Genomic DNA, 16,764 nt, shown 5'->3' with positions numbered 1-16,764 from the left:
TGTTCCTATAGTCAGGCTCCGTACCAGAGGACTGTAAGTAGCTAATGTAACTCCAATTTTTTAAAAGATATGCAGGAGGGAACTGGGAAACTACAGGCTGGTTAGCTTAACATCTGTGCCAGGTAAATTGTTGGAAAGCATACTTATGGACAAAATTTTTAAACATATATAGAAGAAAAGGCCTTGCTTAAGGAGAACCAGCATTGTTTCTGCAAGGGCAGGTTTCACCTCACTAACTTTTTGGAGTTCTTTGAGACTGTCAACAGGCACACGGATAAAGGTGATCTGGCTGATATAGTATACTTGGACTTTCAAAAAGCTTTTGACAAAGTTCCTCATGAAAGGCTCCTGAATAAACTTAGCAGTCATGGGATAAAGGGGACAGGTTCATGTGTGTATTGGTAAATGGCTAAAGGACAGGAAACAGAGGGTAGGAATAAATTGACAGTTTTCACAATGGAGGGAAGTAAGGAGTGGAGTCCCCCAGGGATCTGTACTGGGGCCAATGCTCTCTACTTATTCATAAATTATCTAGAAGTTGGGGTAAGCAGCAAAGTGGTCAAATTTACAGATGCCACTAAACTCTTTAGGGTAGTGAAATCCAAAACAGATTGTGAGGAGCTCCAAAAGGATCTCTCCAAAGTGGGTGAGTGGGAGACAAAATGGCAAATGTGGTTCAATGTAAGCAAGTGTAAAGTGATGCATATTGGGGCAAACTCCACTAACTGCACATATACACTGATGGGGTTTCAGCTGTCAGTGACTGACCAGGATAGATCATCAGTGACTGACCAGGAGAGAGATCTTGGGCTCATAGGACCATAAACAGCTGCCATATACTGAGTCAGACCATTGGTCTATCTAGCTCAGTATTGTCTACACAGATTGGTAGCAGCTTCTCCAAAGTTGCAGGCAGGAGAGTCTCTCAGCCCTCTCTTGGAGAAGCCAGGAGGGAACTTGAAACCTTCTGCTCTTCCCAGAGCGGCTCCATCCCCTGAGGAGAATATCTTACAGTGCTCACACTTCTAGTCTCCCATTCATAGGCAACCAGGATAGACCCTGCTTAGCTTGCTACCACAAGACCAGATCTCCTCTGAAAAGTTCCTTTCAATGGAACTTAGTCATGATTAACTGGGTCTGGGTCATGACTAAGTTGGTCTTGGTCTAATTCCATAAGGGGAATTTCAGTATCTCCCATTCAAATGCAAACCAGGGTGGACCTTGATTAGCAAAGGGGACAATTCATGCTTGCTACTACAAGACTAGCTCTCCTAGAGCAGCAATCCTCTTCCAGGACATGATGGACAGCTCATTGAAAGTGTTGACTCAGTGTGCGGCAGCTGTGAAAAAGGATAATTCCATGCTTGGGATCATTAGGAAGGGGACTGAAACTAAAAATGCTAATATTACAATCCATGGTGAGGCCACATTTGGAGTACAGCATACAGTTCTGGTCACCGTATCTTAAGAAGGACATTGTGGAACTTGAGAAGGTGCAGAGGAGGGCAACAGGGGTGTAACTATAATTGAGCAGAGGGGTTCAAAGAACCAGGGGCCCCCAGCTCCTGAGGGCCCCCCAGGCCCACCCTTCCTATTTTCTTCATTATCTCCCTCACTCTGAGGGGCTGCTGGAGAGAAGGGTGAGTATGGGCCCCCTCTCCCCTAGCTACGCCCCTGCAGGGCAACCAAGATGATCAGGGGACTGGAGCACCTTCCTTATCAAACAAGGCTACAGCATTTGTGGCTTTTTAGTTTGGAAAACTAATGACCATCTCCATTGCTGCCCCTGGGCTTTGGAATGTATTCCCTCTTGAAATAAGAGCCTCCCCATCAATGGCAACTTTGTAAAAAGCACTGAAGACATATTTGTTCACCCAGACTTTTAATTCTATTTATAGTTTTAATACTTTTAATGGGTTTTAAATGATTTTAATGTATATATGATTTTAATTGTAAACCGCCCATAGACACAGGTTTGGGGCAATATAGAAATATGTTAAATAAAATAAAATAAAATAAAATAAAATAAAATAAAATAAAATAAAATAGGTGACCATGGGGAGATGATAGAGCTGTATAAAATTATGTGTGGAGTAGAGAGAGTGTACAGAGCTGAATTTTTCTCCCTCTCTCACAACACTAGAAGCAGGGGTCATCCCATGAAACTGGAAAGGAAAGGAAAGGAAAGGAAAGGAAAGGAAAGGAAAGAAAGATTGTGTCATCGAATCAGTTTTGACTCCTGGCGACCACAGAGCCATGTGGTTTTGTTGGTAGAGTGGTTTACCATTGCCTTCTCCCATGCAGTATGAGATGATGCCTTTCAGCACCTTTCTATATCGCTGCTGCCCAATATAGGAGTTTCCCATATTCTGAGAAACACCCCAGCAGGGATTCAAACCAACAGCATCCTGCTCTATAGTCAGGTTGCTTCCCCGCTGCGCCATTAGGAAGCACTGTTTCACACAGTGCATAATTAATCTATGGAATTTTCTGCCATGGGATGTGGTGATGGCAACTAGCTTGGATGGCTTTAAAAGGGTCTTGGACAAATTCAAACAAATTCACAAACTCTGTGTGAAACAGGATGCTGGGTTAGATAGGCCTTGGGTCTGACCCAGCGGGGCTGATCTTGTGTTCTTGTGTTCTCTCCCTTCCCCTTCTCAAAACTCCTGTATTCTCTCTGGCTTTAACAGTGGGTGCTTCCAAATACAAAAGATAAAAATATACATCTACAAGGCTTTGTTCTTCAAGAGTCAGTTGTGAGATATTTCATTTGTCCTCTTGAAATATTTCTCTGTGTTTGTCATTTCTTGTATACACACACACACACACACACACACACACACCCCTTGCATTGTGTTCCTCCTTAGAAGCTAGTACTTACAGTACTTGGTTTCAGTTCCAGCCTCTTCATGTCACATGAACAATAAATAATCTTTTTTCCTTTTTTCTGGATCCTTTCCAAGTAAGGTGCCAGAAACTAAAACCCCACTTGTGTGAATTTCATAACAACCTTATTCATAGAGCAAAGAGGAAACAGGCTGAAGCATTCCATCCTTACTTAAGTTGCTAAAAGTGCGCTGGCATAGCTTGATTTGCCTACCTGCTGGTGAGTGGCAACCCTCCTATTAGTGTGTTTGATAATTTACTAGGCTCACTACCTAGGAGGGAGGCATACTCAAATACACCTCAGATCCTGCAGATTTCACATTTTGCCTGCCTGCATTCTTCAGAGAAGACGCAAGTCCACTCCTTTGCTTCCAGTGCAGAGACATTTCTCCTGTCTATCATCATGAATGCAGTTCTGGCTGTTACCTTTTGCCTCTTGGTTATTTTGGAACCTGTGAACTGCCGAGGTAACATATTTTATTTGGCTACTCTGTGTGATTGATATCGATTAACGTCCTTCTAGCAGGCTGTCTCTGCCAGGTGCTTTTATTTGGCTTGTTCTCGTAAATACCATCTATTTTGCGTATTTAGTCTTCTGCCGCTAGATTATTAACTTGTGCCCTAGTTTTTGTACTGCTTATCTTTAATGTTAAAATTAAGGCCTACTATTACTATGATGTCCCTTAATGCTAGCAGTGATTATTTGGATGTATGCTCCACCGTTTCTTTCACTCGCTAGCCTTATTCCCGCTTCCATCTTTAACAGGTTGGTTGTTGTTTTTAAACAAACTGACTGAGTGTATCACCAGTATTTACTAGTATTAACTTCTTCTCTCTTTTTAAATCCAGAACTTGCACATTGCCTCTCTGCTTGTACCCTGCCATTTTTATGGTTTCCTCCTAACTAGAGAAAATAGTACCTTTGAGCATGTGCAGTCATTCTGGCTAAATTCAGTGCATTTAGGCTGCAGTCCTTTGCAGATTTACCTGGGAGGTAAATTAAACACAGGGGGACTTGCTTCTGAGTGAACCTGCATAAGATTGTTCTGTATGACCTGTAGTGAGACAGAAAGCCCTTGTCTTGATTCAAACCTTCGAATACATTCTCATTCAGCAGTTTGCCACTAGAGTCTCCCTTTGATGTTCCTTTACTTCCTTTACTTTACTTTACAGCAGGCTGACTTTTGTGCTTGTCAACTTGTTGGTCTTTAAAGTGCCACAAAATTCTTTATTGCTTTTGTTGTAGCAGACTAACATGGCTAACATGACTGGAAGCTGTTACCACTTAAATCATGAGAGTCTCAAGCAAATCAGCATAGAGAGGGAGAGTTGATGGAATGGAAGCCCCAGGCTGAAATGTCCCAGGAGGAATGCCCCAGACTTCTTCCCAGCGTGTCATTGCTGTTCTTTTTATATGACTGAAACTTTAGATAATTAACTACACAGCTTTTGTCATGCATCCATGGTGTAAACTATGTTACTTTGCATATGCCAGCACAACTGCCTACTCACAGAATATGCTAAATGTACCAGGTGAACCTAGGACAGACTCAGTTACAGACAGGCTGGCAGTGCACTCTTTTCATGTTTTGACATGCTCATTTCCACCTTGCAAGGCCCTACTTATGTTCTGCTGGCGCCAAATGTTCCTGACGGCTGGTCATGCTACCTGCTTTAAACTAGCCTCTGAACCTGAACAAAACACAAAGGTGGATTTGAAACCCAGCTGGGTGGATCAGGGCAGGTGAGAAACTTGAGAACATAAGCAGCTTCTTTTAAAATAATCTAAATCTTCTCGAAGATCACTGTTGTCCTTGCTTTTCTAATATAAGCTTTTAGGCACACTGAAGGCAAATGATATTGTGAGCTGCAGAAGTGGAGACATCATTTCTATATTGGGAGCTGGAGAAGTAGAGAGATTGTTTCTTAATTTCAGTGGCATAGATAGGAGCATACACCAGGCCCATTCACACATTTTGTTCAACACTCGTACAATGAGTGTACAGTGTATATAAGTACAGATCTATTCACAGGTACAACTCACACATTGTTGAATACAGGACTTTGGAATGCACTCCCTGTTGAACTAAGAGCCTCCCCATCTCTGGAAACTTTAAATAAGGCACTGAAGACACGTTTATTCACCCAGGCTTTTAATTAGGTTTATAGTTTTAAATTTTTAACACTGGGTTTTAAACATTTTAACTGTTTTTTAAATGTTTTAAATGATTATAATTGTTAATTGATTTGATGTTTTAAATGATTTTCATTCTAAACCACCCAGAGACACAAGTTTGGGGCAGTATAGAAATATCTTAAATAAACAAACAAACAAATACATACATAAATAAATAAATGAAACAGGTACAGTAGTACTTCCTATTTGTACCATGCATTTGAGGGGCCTGTACCCAGGTTCACTTTTAACATGAATGCAGGTACAGTCATTCAAACAAACACAAGTATGAGCATATAGACATCTGTACACTCGTACAGCATAATGTTTGAATTCAACTCATATTGTACTCAGAACTGGGATTATGAGGGTTTTGAGCGTATGCTTACTGGTGAAGTGAGGGTTCCAATTGTTTTCGTGTTTATCACGCGTGTGGATGGCAGAACCTAGGAAGTTGTGGGACTACTGCTTAAGGATGTGCACAAACTGAGTCTCATGCACTGGTTCAGCACCATGGGGAGGGGAGCAGGGAGCGGGGAGCGGGATCTTTCAAAAAGAAGAGAGCAACTCCTTACCTGCTCTCTGCTGCCTCATGCAGCTTCCTGCTGCAGCAACGCTCATCCCAAGAAACTGCGTGCAATACCAGGGCACACATGGTGTCTGTGCATGCGTGGACACCATGTGTGTCTTGGCACTGCACATGGGTTCTTGGAATGAGCGATGCACATTTAGGGGAAATGCCACATTATAATAACAGGGTAATGAACAAGCTTCTGAGGAAAACTTGATTCTTTGGAGATTTTTGAAACTCATTCACATGTTATTTAGATCAAAGATGCCATGGACATGGGGTGACTAAGCTAAAGGTTCTCACATTAGAAGAACTCCTCCAGCCCACTCACCTGTAAATAGTATTTGACCCACCCAAGAGCTTGAGAAAGTTCTTTATACTTGATTCTACACTAGCTGCTGGCCTAGTAGTCAAGGGGCCTTTATCATACATGGCCAGTGGTATTTTGGTGTTAAAGTTAGCAATCTGGAAGACACATCAATAGATGATAGTCCTGTCCCCCTGGGGATACTTGAAAACCAGTACAGACTTTTCTGGAATATTGCATAACAATGGTTATATGTGAACAAACCATGTATAGACAGTGGTGCTCTTACCCCTGGACTTTGGGGCCAAAGTCCAAGGCCTCCACTCCCCCGGGGGGCCCCCAAATCCTCCTCAGTCTGTCCTGGGTGGTGTGTTCGCTGTTGGCCTGCCCAGCACCGGGTGGCTGAGTGTGATGATGACCTGTGCTGGGTGCTTTAGAGACAGATGGGGGAGGAGGAAAATAAATATGTGAGATGGGAAAATGTTAAGTGGCTTGTTGAAATCTTTCTGCTAATGCATATTTGCATAAATATACCTGTTTTATTTTCTTACATTGTTGTGAGTTCAGTTGCTATAATTGTGCCCACAAGAACCCATGTGTTAAAATATATTATGTGAGTCATGGGGTGTGTGTGTGTGTGTGTGTGTGTAGGGGGGTGATGCTTAACTTGCAGCAGGAAGTGGGGGCCTCCAGAGGCGGCGGGTGGGGGCCCCTCCAAAGGCCTTTAGGTCCATGCTCCAAAATTACCTAAGTGAACCTCTGTGTGTAGAGGCAGAGGCAGAAGATGTGTCTGTTTTGTCACAAGCCTACTTTGCTCTCCCCATTCACCAGAGTAGCTGTTTCTTTCTTTGCAAAGCTAGGAGGTGTGTGTGTGTGTGTGTATAAATAATATTTCCACTTGGAAAGCAGACTGCTTGATTTATAGGAACCTAGGAAGCTGCCTTATACCAAGTCAGACCACTGGCCCATCTAACTCATTATTGTCTACACTGACTGACAGCGGCTCTCCAAGGTTTCAGGCAAGGTTTCCTTCTCAGCCCTACCTTGAGGAGACACCAAGAATTGAACCTGGGACTTTCTGCATGTAAAGCAGATTCTCTACCACCCGTTACTCATCCACTGATAAGCAGAGGGACAGGATCTGTGGTTGTTCAAGTATTTGTCAGGCAAGTTATGATTCCAAAGGTGGAGCAGAGGTATACCATGGATGAAGAACCCATTGTGAGTGTTCTTTAAATTGTCAGTCGGCCTTTACCCAATGTCTAGTCACCTTAGCAGAAAGGGCTGGGTAGCATGCCCTTTTCAAAAACAACATCTGACATGAGACAGAGTGAGAAAAGCCGCAGGAAGAGTCCTAGTGTTAATGCTGGACTTCAGTGTCTCTGTTTTGTACTGCTGAGTGGAATGCTAAAGATCCACATGAATTATTTACTTCCTAGGAAATGCACAAGCATAAACACTGAAGCTCCACCTGTGCATGAAATTTCTCTTTCGGCTCTGATGCATATCCATATGCAAATTCAGAGCAATCTTAAAAGACAGAAGCTGTGCAGTAGAAACAGAGGTGTTGCAAGCCAGGAAATCCTACGGCAATTTGGCATGATGACTTTCTAAAGACATCATGTCCTAGCCATGTGCTAAATTACTGGCTTTCCAAGGTACATCATGCCTGTGAAGATCAATTAAACAGCTAGGAAGATATGATGGTCTAACACAAAACATGCTAGAAGTTATAGCCAGGTTGGAGTTTCACTAAAGAAAATATCCGGACAGCAGCTGTATAATGTAATATTAAACTGGAAGGGCAGGAACTGGTCTCACAATAAAGAATTACAAGACTGCACAGGTTCTTGTTCAACAGCACAGTGCCACTGTCTATTCTTGGATGGGATTAAGCCACCCAATGAGTCCTGGCAGTGCTCAAAGTTTCTCTTTAACTAGCAGGCGGCAGCACACTCTCTGGCTGACTGGCATATTGACTAGGTTGGCATATCGACAGCTGGCCCTGCCCTCCTTTGCCTATGATCATTGCTGGTTTGTTTAGCCAGCTGGGCTGCCTTGCAAGTTGCAAGTTCCATCCTTGAAAAGTACCCCTTTTTTGCGAGGGGGGTGGGCAGGGTAAAGTTAGGAACTAACAGAAGAGTACACTTACAGGCAGTTTTTTAAAAAATAAATGGCTCATATTCAGATGTATACAAGTAATGATTAATAACATTATTTAGCTTTAGCTTACACTTTCTCCTACAGACATTCTGAATGCAAGGGAAGCATTTTTACCTTTAGCAAGGCAAAGTACAGCTCTGCTTGAAGCACGGAAATCTCAGCTAGGACTACCCATTCAGACAATGAGGAATGCTGACCTCAGGTGAATGTAACTGAGGGTTGCCATGTTGTCCGAACTGGGCCATAGGTTCAAATTTCTACTCTCAGCCATGAAACTCACTGAGGTCCTGGGGCCAAAAACCTTTTCTCACCTTATCTACTTTACAGGGTTGTTGTGTGGATAAAATGGGGAAGTTTGTGTACATTGCCTTGAGTTTCTTGGAAGAAGGGTAGGATAAAAGTATAGTAAATAATTCAAGTCATGCCATTATGTTGGTACTTAGCAAGTAAATATAATGGGCTATAAAGAATGAGTATAAAATATGAGTATAAAGAATACTAAGTTACTGCATTCTTGTCAATGATGAGATATTATAAACATCTGGCCTGAAACAGCTGTTTAAAAATGGTGTCACATAAATAGAACAGGCAGGATGCACTCACACTTTGTGGGTTTTTATTTAAAATTCTGATTTTTCATTCAAAAATGGGTTTCTAGATCCATGGTTGTGGTGATAAACTAAAAAAATGTAGAAATACATGTTAAAGTTCAATAAGCCGACATCATTTTTAAGGCAGGAGAAATGAGCTGATCCATCCATCTAGTTTATTATACAGTACATGTTTACTTGCTATTAAATATCATTGAATTGAAAGGGACTTTCTCACAAGTAAGCATGACTAATATTAGAGTAAATTCCAGAATGCATATCGGAGGACCTTATGTTACAAAGCCACAGCTGATAGATATTACCTACCATGTTCATGCCCCACAAATCCTGTAAGATGTATGTATGTATGTATGTATGTATGTATGTATGTATTTATTTATTTAACACAGTTCTATACGGCCCAAAAGTCACATCTCTTGGCGGTTTACAGCAAGCAAACAAACAAAAAGTTAAAACATTAGTTAAAATAAATGACAGCTATAAACTTAAAACAGTAATTAAAACAAAATAAATGACATAGTAAAAGTTAAAACATTACAACAATTTAAATTTTAAAACAACATTTTAAAATGATGTTAAAACCATTAAAACAATATTTAATTAAAAGCCTGGGTGAATAGGTGTGTCTTTAAAGACTTTTTAAAAGTTAACAGAGATGGGGAGGCTCTTATTTCAGCAGGGAGCACGTTCCAAAGCTCTGGGGCAGCAGCAGAGAAGACCCGTCCCTGGGTAGCCACCAAACGAGCCGGTGGCAACTGCAGACAGACCTCTCTTGATGATCTCAATGGGCAGTGGGGTTCAAATCGAAGAAGTCATTCTCTTAAACACTCAGGGCCCAAGCTGTTTAGGGCTTTACAGATTATAACCTACACCTTGTATTTTGCCCGGAAACTTATTGGCAGCCAGTGTAACTCTTTCAATACAGGAGTAATATGGTCTCTCCAAGATGACCCAGAGACCAACCTGACTGCTGCATTCTGAACCAGCTGTAGTTTCTGGACTACACACAAGGGCAACCCTACATAGAGCGCATTGCAATAATCCATCCTGGAGGTTACTAGCATATGTACCACTGTTCTGAGGTTGTTTATCTCAAGAAATGGATGCAGCTGGCATATCAGTCGAAGATAGAAGGCACTTTTGGCCACTGCCTCAGCCTGGGAGACTAGGGAGAGGCTCGGATCCAGAAGTACCTCCAGACTGCATACCTGTTCCTTCTGGGGAAATGTGACCTCATCCAGAACAGGCAGCTCAAACTCAGCTCCTGAGTTTTGACCCTGCACAATGAGTACCTCCATCTCATCTGGATTCAGCCTCAGTTTGTTATCCCTCATCCAACCCTTTACTGCCTCCAGGCAGGCATTTAGGGAGGTCATGCTCCCTCCAGATGATGTTAACATGGAGAAGTAGATTTAGGAGTCATCAGCATACTGATAGCACCCTGCACCAAATTTCCTGACGATCTCTCCCCAAGGTTTCATATAGATGTTAAACAACATCAGAGACAATATGGAGCCCTGAGGGACACCATACGAAAGTTCAGATTTTGAAAAACAACAGTCTCCAAGGGACACCATCTGGAACCTGCCCAAGAGGTAGGAGTGGAACCACCGCAAAGCAGTGCCTCCCACTCCCAACCCCCTCAAATGCTCCAAAAGGATACTATGGTCGATATTACTGAAAGCCACCAAGAGGTCCAAAAGGACCAACGAAGTCACACTTCTTCTGTCAATTCCCCATTGGAGATCATCCATCAGGTTGACCAAGGCAGTCTCCACCTCATAGCATGCCTGAAAGCCAGTTTGAAATGGGTCTAGATAATCAGTTTCCTCCAAGACTGTCTGGAGCAGGGAGGCCACCACCCTTTCTATTACCTTGCCCAGCCATGGGTTGGAAACAGGCCTGTAGCTTTAATAATCTCTACCAGGCCTTCTACAACAACCCCCCTGCCAGATAGTATGAGCCATGTCGGGCAAGGGACAAGAGAACAGGTGGTAGGTCGCACCGTTTCAATCAGCTTGTCCACATCCTCAGGAGCCACAAACTGGAACTGATCCAACTTAACCACACAAGAGGAGTTGCTGGACACCTCCACATCAGACACTGAAGTAATTGTGGAGACAGAAGCTAAGTCAGCCTGAATACGAGAGATTTCCCCCACAAAGAATTCTTTGAACATATCACAGCAGGTAATTGATGGATCCAGATTCTGATTCAAGGGAGGAGGGGCACATATTAGCCCTCTCACAACTCTAAACAGCTCTGCTGGATGTGAATTTGTGGATGTAATACAGGCAGAAAAGAATCACTTCTTTGCCGCACATATCGTCTGAGCATAGATCTTCAAATGTGCTCTATGTTGAAATCTGTCGGATTCATGTCAAGTCTTTCTCCACTTGTGCTCCAGTCATCTGCCTCACTGCTTCAACCCCCATAGTTCTTCCGTATACCAAGCGGCCAATTCTGAAGCGGATCAGAGAGGACACTTTGGAGCGATCATGTCTACTGCCCTGGTGAGCTTGCTGTTCCAGTTTTCCACCCGGGCATCAACAGGATCACCAGCAGAGCCAACACTAAATCCCTCCAAGACTTCTTGAAATCCAATTGGATCCACTGATCTTCTCTGGCGGACCATCCTAATAGGTTCCTTACCCCTGCAAAGGTGGGAAGTGACCGTGAGTCCAACCTTAACCAGATGGTGGTCCGTCCATGACAATGGGGAAATCACAGGAGTCCCCACCCATGGAACACTACCCTAATCAGAGTGAAAGACCAAATCAAGCATGTGACCTGCAATGTGTGTCGGTCTTGAGACCACTTGGGATAGGCCCATAGTTGTCATGGCAGCTATGAACTCCTGAGCCACCCCAGACAAATTGGTACCAAAATGAACATTGAAGTCCCACAGCACCACAAGCCTGGGGGACTCCAACACCAATTCTGCTGCAAATTGTTTTAATGTCCACTTACTGGGACATTTCTACAGTCTTTGATGTGCTGCATCAGCATCCTTAACCCATTTTTGTACATCTTCCTGCAGACCTTTGGGCACGAAGTTCTAAATGTTCCCGTTCTACTCCCGTCTACCACTGTCATCAAGAAGCTAATCCCATGAAAAATATCAATGTTTTAACCTTCATTGTGGGAGCATTCACCCTTGAGTCTAACTATGTGTTAATGTGTAATTCTTTAAAGCTATAAGGTTGTTCTCACAAGTGACTCTACCCAGGCTAGGGCAGCCTTACCTGGCTAGAGCTGGTCATGAAAAGCACTGGGATCAGTCCCAATTCCAGCGCTCCATGACCAGATACCCCAGGTTTTTTACCCAGGCTTCTAGTGGGTAGAAGGATGCAAGTGCACCTTTCCACTTCACTTCCTGGTTGTGTGAACACTCAGGCTGCCCGTTCACAAAGCCAGGCATCAAGAGTCCCTGACAATAAGGAAATTCTTCAGCACACTGCACACTTGGTTTCCTCCACTGGCTCCTGGCTGTGCTGCTCACTGAGGCACTGTTTGTGTGCTGTGCAAGCGGCAGAGGCTACTGGGGAAGGTAGATTGTGTGCGGGGAGGCAGGTAGGAGCCTGCCACCCCACTAGGCCTCCCCAGCTTGGTCGTGAGAATGACCTTTGTGACTGCTTAAAGCCTTTTAAAGGAACTAATTTTGGGCAAAATTCAGGGCAATAGGACAATATTCATGTTCTGGCTGCATCAAGTTGTAGAAGTTTGGAGATGAGTTTGTCCTGCTAATGAAATGCTCCATAAGTAGTTTTATAGGCCTATTCTTTGAAGTGCTATAAAAACTTAATGTGATCCTGGGTTGTCAATTTGCTTACTATGCTTGCTTCAGTACGCCTGTTCACACAATTGTTTTGAATCTAGGTTTAATGCAGCTTACCAACATAGCGTGCTTGGGTAAATCCATGCCAAGGTTCTCTTTTGATTGTTAATTGATTTTAATGGTGTTGTTTTAATGTAAACCACCCTGAGCTTTTTGGAAGGGTGGTATAAAAGTTAAAGAAAGAAAGAAAAAGAAAGAAAGAAAGAATCTCAGGCCAGAAGCCACCATGGCATTGGTTCACACACAATCACTTCAGTGTTGGTAACCAACATTAAACCTAGATTCAAATTATTGTGTGAACAAGCCAAGTATCTTGTAGAGTGGCTTGACACAGAAATGTATTGGGAAAATTTCAGGAGTGGTAGTCCAAATAATGTACAACAAGCAGAAGAATGGAAAATATGTCAGAGATGCTTGTAGGACAAAGAAAAAGTTTCGATGAAACACATTCAAAGCAAAAGTTAACTTGCAGCCTGCATTTTTATGTAGGTAAAGTTTCACCTGTTGAAACTAGGCTGCTGTTGAAGGCAGAGAACAGGATGAAAGGTGGCACTCCCAAAAGTGGCATTCAAAAGCTTGGGGTTAGATTAATGTAATTAGCAGGGGAAACAAGCTTGTTATATTTGATATAACATATATTTCATATATTTATATGAGAGCAGTGTGGTGTAGTGGTTAGAATGCTGGACTAGGACTGGGGAGACCTGAGTTCAAATCCCCATTCAGCCATGAGACTAGCTGGGTGACTCTGGGCCAGTCACTTCTCTCTCAGCCTAACCTACTTCACAGGGTTGTTGTGAGGAGAAACTTAAGTATGTAGTACACTGCTCTGGGCTCCTTGGAGGAAGAGCAGGATATAAAAATGTAAAATAAAATTAAAAATAAAATAAAATTTGGCATTGCTCTTCTTGTCTTTTTTAGTTTTTTCTCCTGAAGAACAGGAAAAACCACAATGAAAATCTTTGGTTTATGTTTGTTTTAGCCTCTTGTTAGCTAAATTATGTATTCTGGGAATGTTACATCATGTTTCTGGTTGCTTTGGTGTTAAATGCTACTTTGGGCATTGTAATTTAGGTGAGTGAATGAATCAAACTTTTACGTGCAAGAGATCATGTTGTTATTTTAGAACTGTTGATTGTTATTTGTTATTCTGGCATGGTTCCTGTGACCTTCACAACAGAGAAGCAGTTCAGCAGGTGAAACTTTTCAGATCACTTTATCTACTTTCTGGGAAGAACTCCACCTTCCTTACCATCATGCCTCACTTAAAGAAATAGGAGCCCTGCCAGTTAAAAGTTGGCAAGCCTACTTTTGCTTCACTTTAAAAGTGTGTTATGAAGATGTATCCTTTGTCCTACAAGCATCCTCGCTCTTCTTTGCCTCTTTCACGCTATTTGGCTGTTAATGGATAACCTATTCAAATTGTTTGGGAGGCTTCTGATTAATGGTGGTGAGGAATGAACTAGATGCCCTTTTGGTTCATTCCAACCCTCTAATTCTGCACAGGATGATCAGATAAGAAGGAGAACAGAGCTCCCTTGTCTTTGATAGAAGTGCACAAGAAGGGCTTTGGGGAGGGAGTCTCAGTTTGTCCTGAAGGGGATGAGAACAAGCTGCAGCTGTTGAAATCCCCACCCCCTTTTTGCAATTATGGAAAGTACAGAAGTCCTGCCTTTCTCTGCATCTGGCCATCCCAATCCTACACTTTCACCTTGGTAGCTCTTCTGAACTGGATCACATTGCTTCTCTTTTGACCAAGCTAATGCTGTGACAAGAGTTTCCCTTCTGGCAGTTCTTGCATTTCAGAGGCAGAAGAACACTCTGCTTTCTAAAAGCAAGTAAGATGCAAAATGATAGGAGAAAACTTTGGCCTGGTTTGGACTGGACTGTAGCCCAGTGGTAGAGCATCTGCATGCAGAAGGTCCCAGGCTGAATGAATGAATCCCTGAAATCTCTAGGTAGGGCTGGGAAAGACTCCAGTCTGAAACCTTGAAGGAGCTGCTACCAGTCAGAGTAGACCAGTGAAGCTCAACTGTGGCCTTCTTCCAGCTGTTTTTGGGCTGCAGCTCCTAGCAGCCACAGTGGCAAATAGTCAGGGATGATTGGAGTTGTAGGCCAACATCTGCAGGAGGAGGGCTGAAGCTGAGTAGCTCTGATGTAGACAGGAAGGTTCTTATGTTCCTATGAGATACTCTTGTCCAGCATTTGCTGAGACAGGACAACTGCTGTCACGTTGCCTTTCTTAGAAGTTTGAATTTCTTCACACCTAGAATTCAACAGATGTTTCAGCACTAGTGAGAAACACTTGAGGAGTTGCAGGGACAATCTAAGATGGGGTGTTTTTTTTTTTTTGCTTGAGGTAAAGGACAATATGATGCCCTCTATTTGTGGGAAGATGTACCTGTGGTGGTGGGAGAGCAGTGCATGTTGCCCCTGAGCCTTTCGTAACACCCACATGTGAGCCACAGCTTCCCCCTGCCTCATGGAAGGGCCACCCCTCAGGAGTTGAAGGCAGCTCAAATGCAAGCTTTCATTCTTATTTTATTTTTACAGTGCCCCATGCTTAATTATCTAGATGGTGCACAAATAGTTTATGCCTTTCTATCATCATGAGACAAACTCTTTTCACATGTTCAGTGAATAGGTGTGTGTGGGGGGGTATGAGAAACCGGGATTGCTTCCACTCTTACTTAACTCCATACATATAGCCTCTGTATGTACAGTTGGAGACCCTGCCTTATGCCTCTGAGAGTGCCTAAAGGTAAAAACCTATCTGTTTGGCCTGGCCTTCCAGGGTTTTAAATGATTGACAAACTGTTTTAAATTGTTTTAAATGGTTGCCCTGATTTCCAGGGTTTTTAGCTGTTTAATTGGTATTATTGTGTTTTAATTGTTTGATTTTAAATGTTAACTTGTTTTAATTGTTTTTATTGTGCTGTAAACCGCCCTGAGTCATATTGGAAGGGCGTATATAAATCAAATAAATAAATAAATAAATAAATAAATAAATAAATAAATGTATACAACTTGGACATAGGAAGGCTCTATTCAGACTCTGGGATGAATACATGAAAGTTTGGATAGCAGGCACAATCCCGGTTTTATTTCTCTCCCATTTATACATATCTCACTGAAAATGTGAAATGCACTTTACAGAAAAAGAAGGCACGCTGAGAAATTTAGGAGATGGAGCAACACATAAAAATCCATATTATTTGGTGGAGAGCTTAGTGGATGCATAAGAGAAAGTAAAGGTTAGCTATACACAAATAAAAACCCCTCTATATTTCAAAGTGATTATTGTCTTCAGTGGCGTAGGGAGGACATAGGTGGCCTGTTTTTGGGCCGCCCACGGAGTCCCCCCACAGCACCCCTTCTCTCCTCGCCGTGTGCATGGGGGCAGTGATGGCATGGCGGCAGTGATGGCGGCAGTGATGGCAGCAGTGTGCATGGCAGAGTGTGCATGTGCATGGTGGCAGTGATGGCAGCTTCCCTCACAGAGCAGCCCAGGGCAGGCTGCCCTGACCCCGCCACTCAGCTGGCTGCCATGCTGAGCGGTGGGGGTGGGGCAGCCTATCCCTGGCTGCTTCCTCGGGGAGGCTGTTGCTGCCACTGCCAGGAAGAAAAGGGGCACCATGCACACAGTGGGGAGAGAGAAGAAGCACGGGGGGGGCTACCCCAGGGTCCTGTCGCGGGAAGCATGGCGGCCTCAGTGGCAGATGCACATGGGTTCCTGGAACCCATGCACACAATGACTACTCTGCCCCAATTGACTTTATCTACATGCCACATTTGATTCCCCCTCTCCCCGCAAATATTTTGTTTTCTATCCTCTTTAGAAAGACCTTTGCAGTGAAGGTAATGAAGGGAAAACTGGGATGCAAACACACCAATAAAATACTCCTCTGTGTAATTCCATAGCATTCTTATTTTATTTTATTTATTTATTTATTTATTTATTGTTGCATTTCTATACTGCCGTTTGTTAAAAGACAACCCCAAGGCGGTTTACAAAAGTTAAAACATACAATAAAAAGGCAATAAAAACATCAAGCTAAAAAAATATAAAAACATATAAAAACAGGCATAAAAACAATACAACAGGTAAAAACACACAGAAGCAGCAGTAAAAACGATTATGTAAAAGCCTGGGTAAAAAGCCAAGTCTTTACAAGCTTTCTAAAAGCCGTGATGGAGTCCGAGGAACGA

General features: G+C 42.9%; 1 protein-coding gene across 1 annotated transcript in view; it reads left to right on the top strand.

The window, feature by feature from the left end:
- The first annotated feature begins 3,250 nt into the window (after positions 1-3,250).
- Positions 3,251-16,764, top strand: part of PDZK1IP1 (PDZK1 interacting protein 1) — a 32,728-nt gene continuing 19,214 nt past the window's right edge. Inside the window, exon 1 of the mRNA XM_053249806.1 lies at positions 3,251-3,356. Within this exon, the coding sequence (XP_053105781.1) occupies positions 3,293-3,356 (64 nt within the window). The 5' untranslated portion in view covers positions 3,251-3,292. The remainder of the gene's footprint in view (positions 3,357-16,764) is intronic.

Source organism: Hemicordylus capensis, chromosome 4 (assembly GCF_027244095.1).
Source record: "Hemicordylus capensis ecotype Gifberg chromosome 4, rHemCap1.1.pri, whole genome shotgun sequence".
NCBI classification, from domain to species: Eukaryota; Metazoa; Chordata; class Lepidosauria; order Squamata; family Cordylidae; genus Hemicordylus; species Hemicordylus capensis.
The sequence above is the reverse complement of the archived record's forward strand: the minus strand, read 5'-3'. Positions and strand labels throughout refer to the sequence as shown.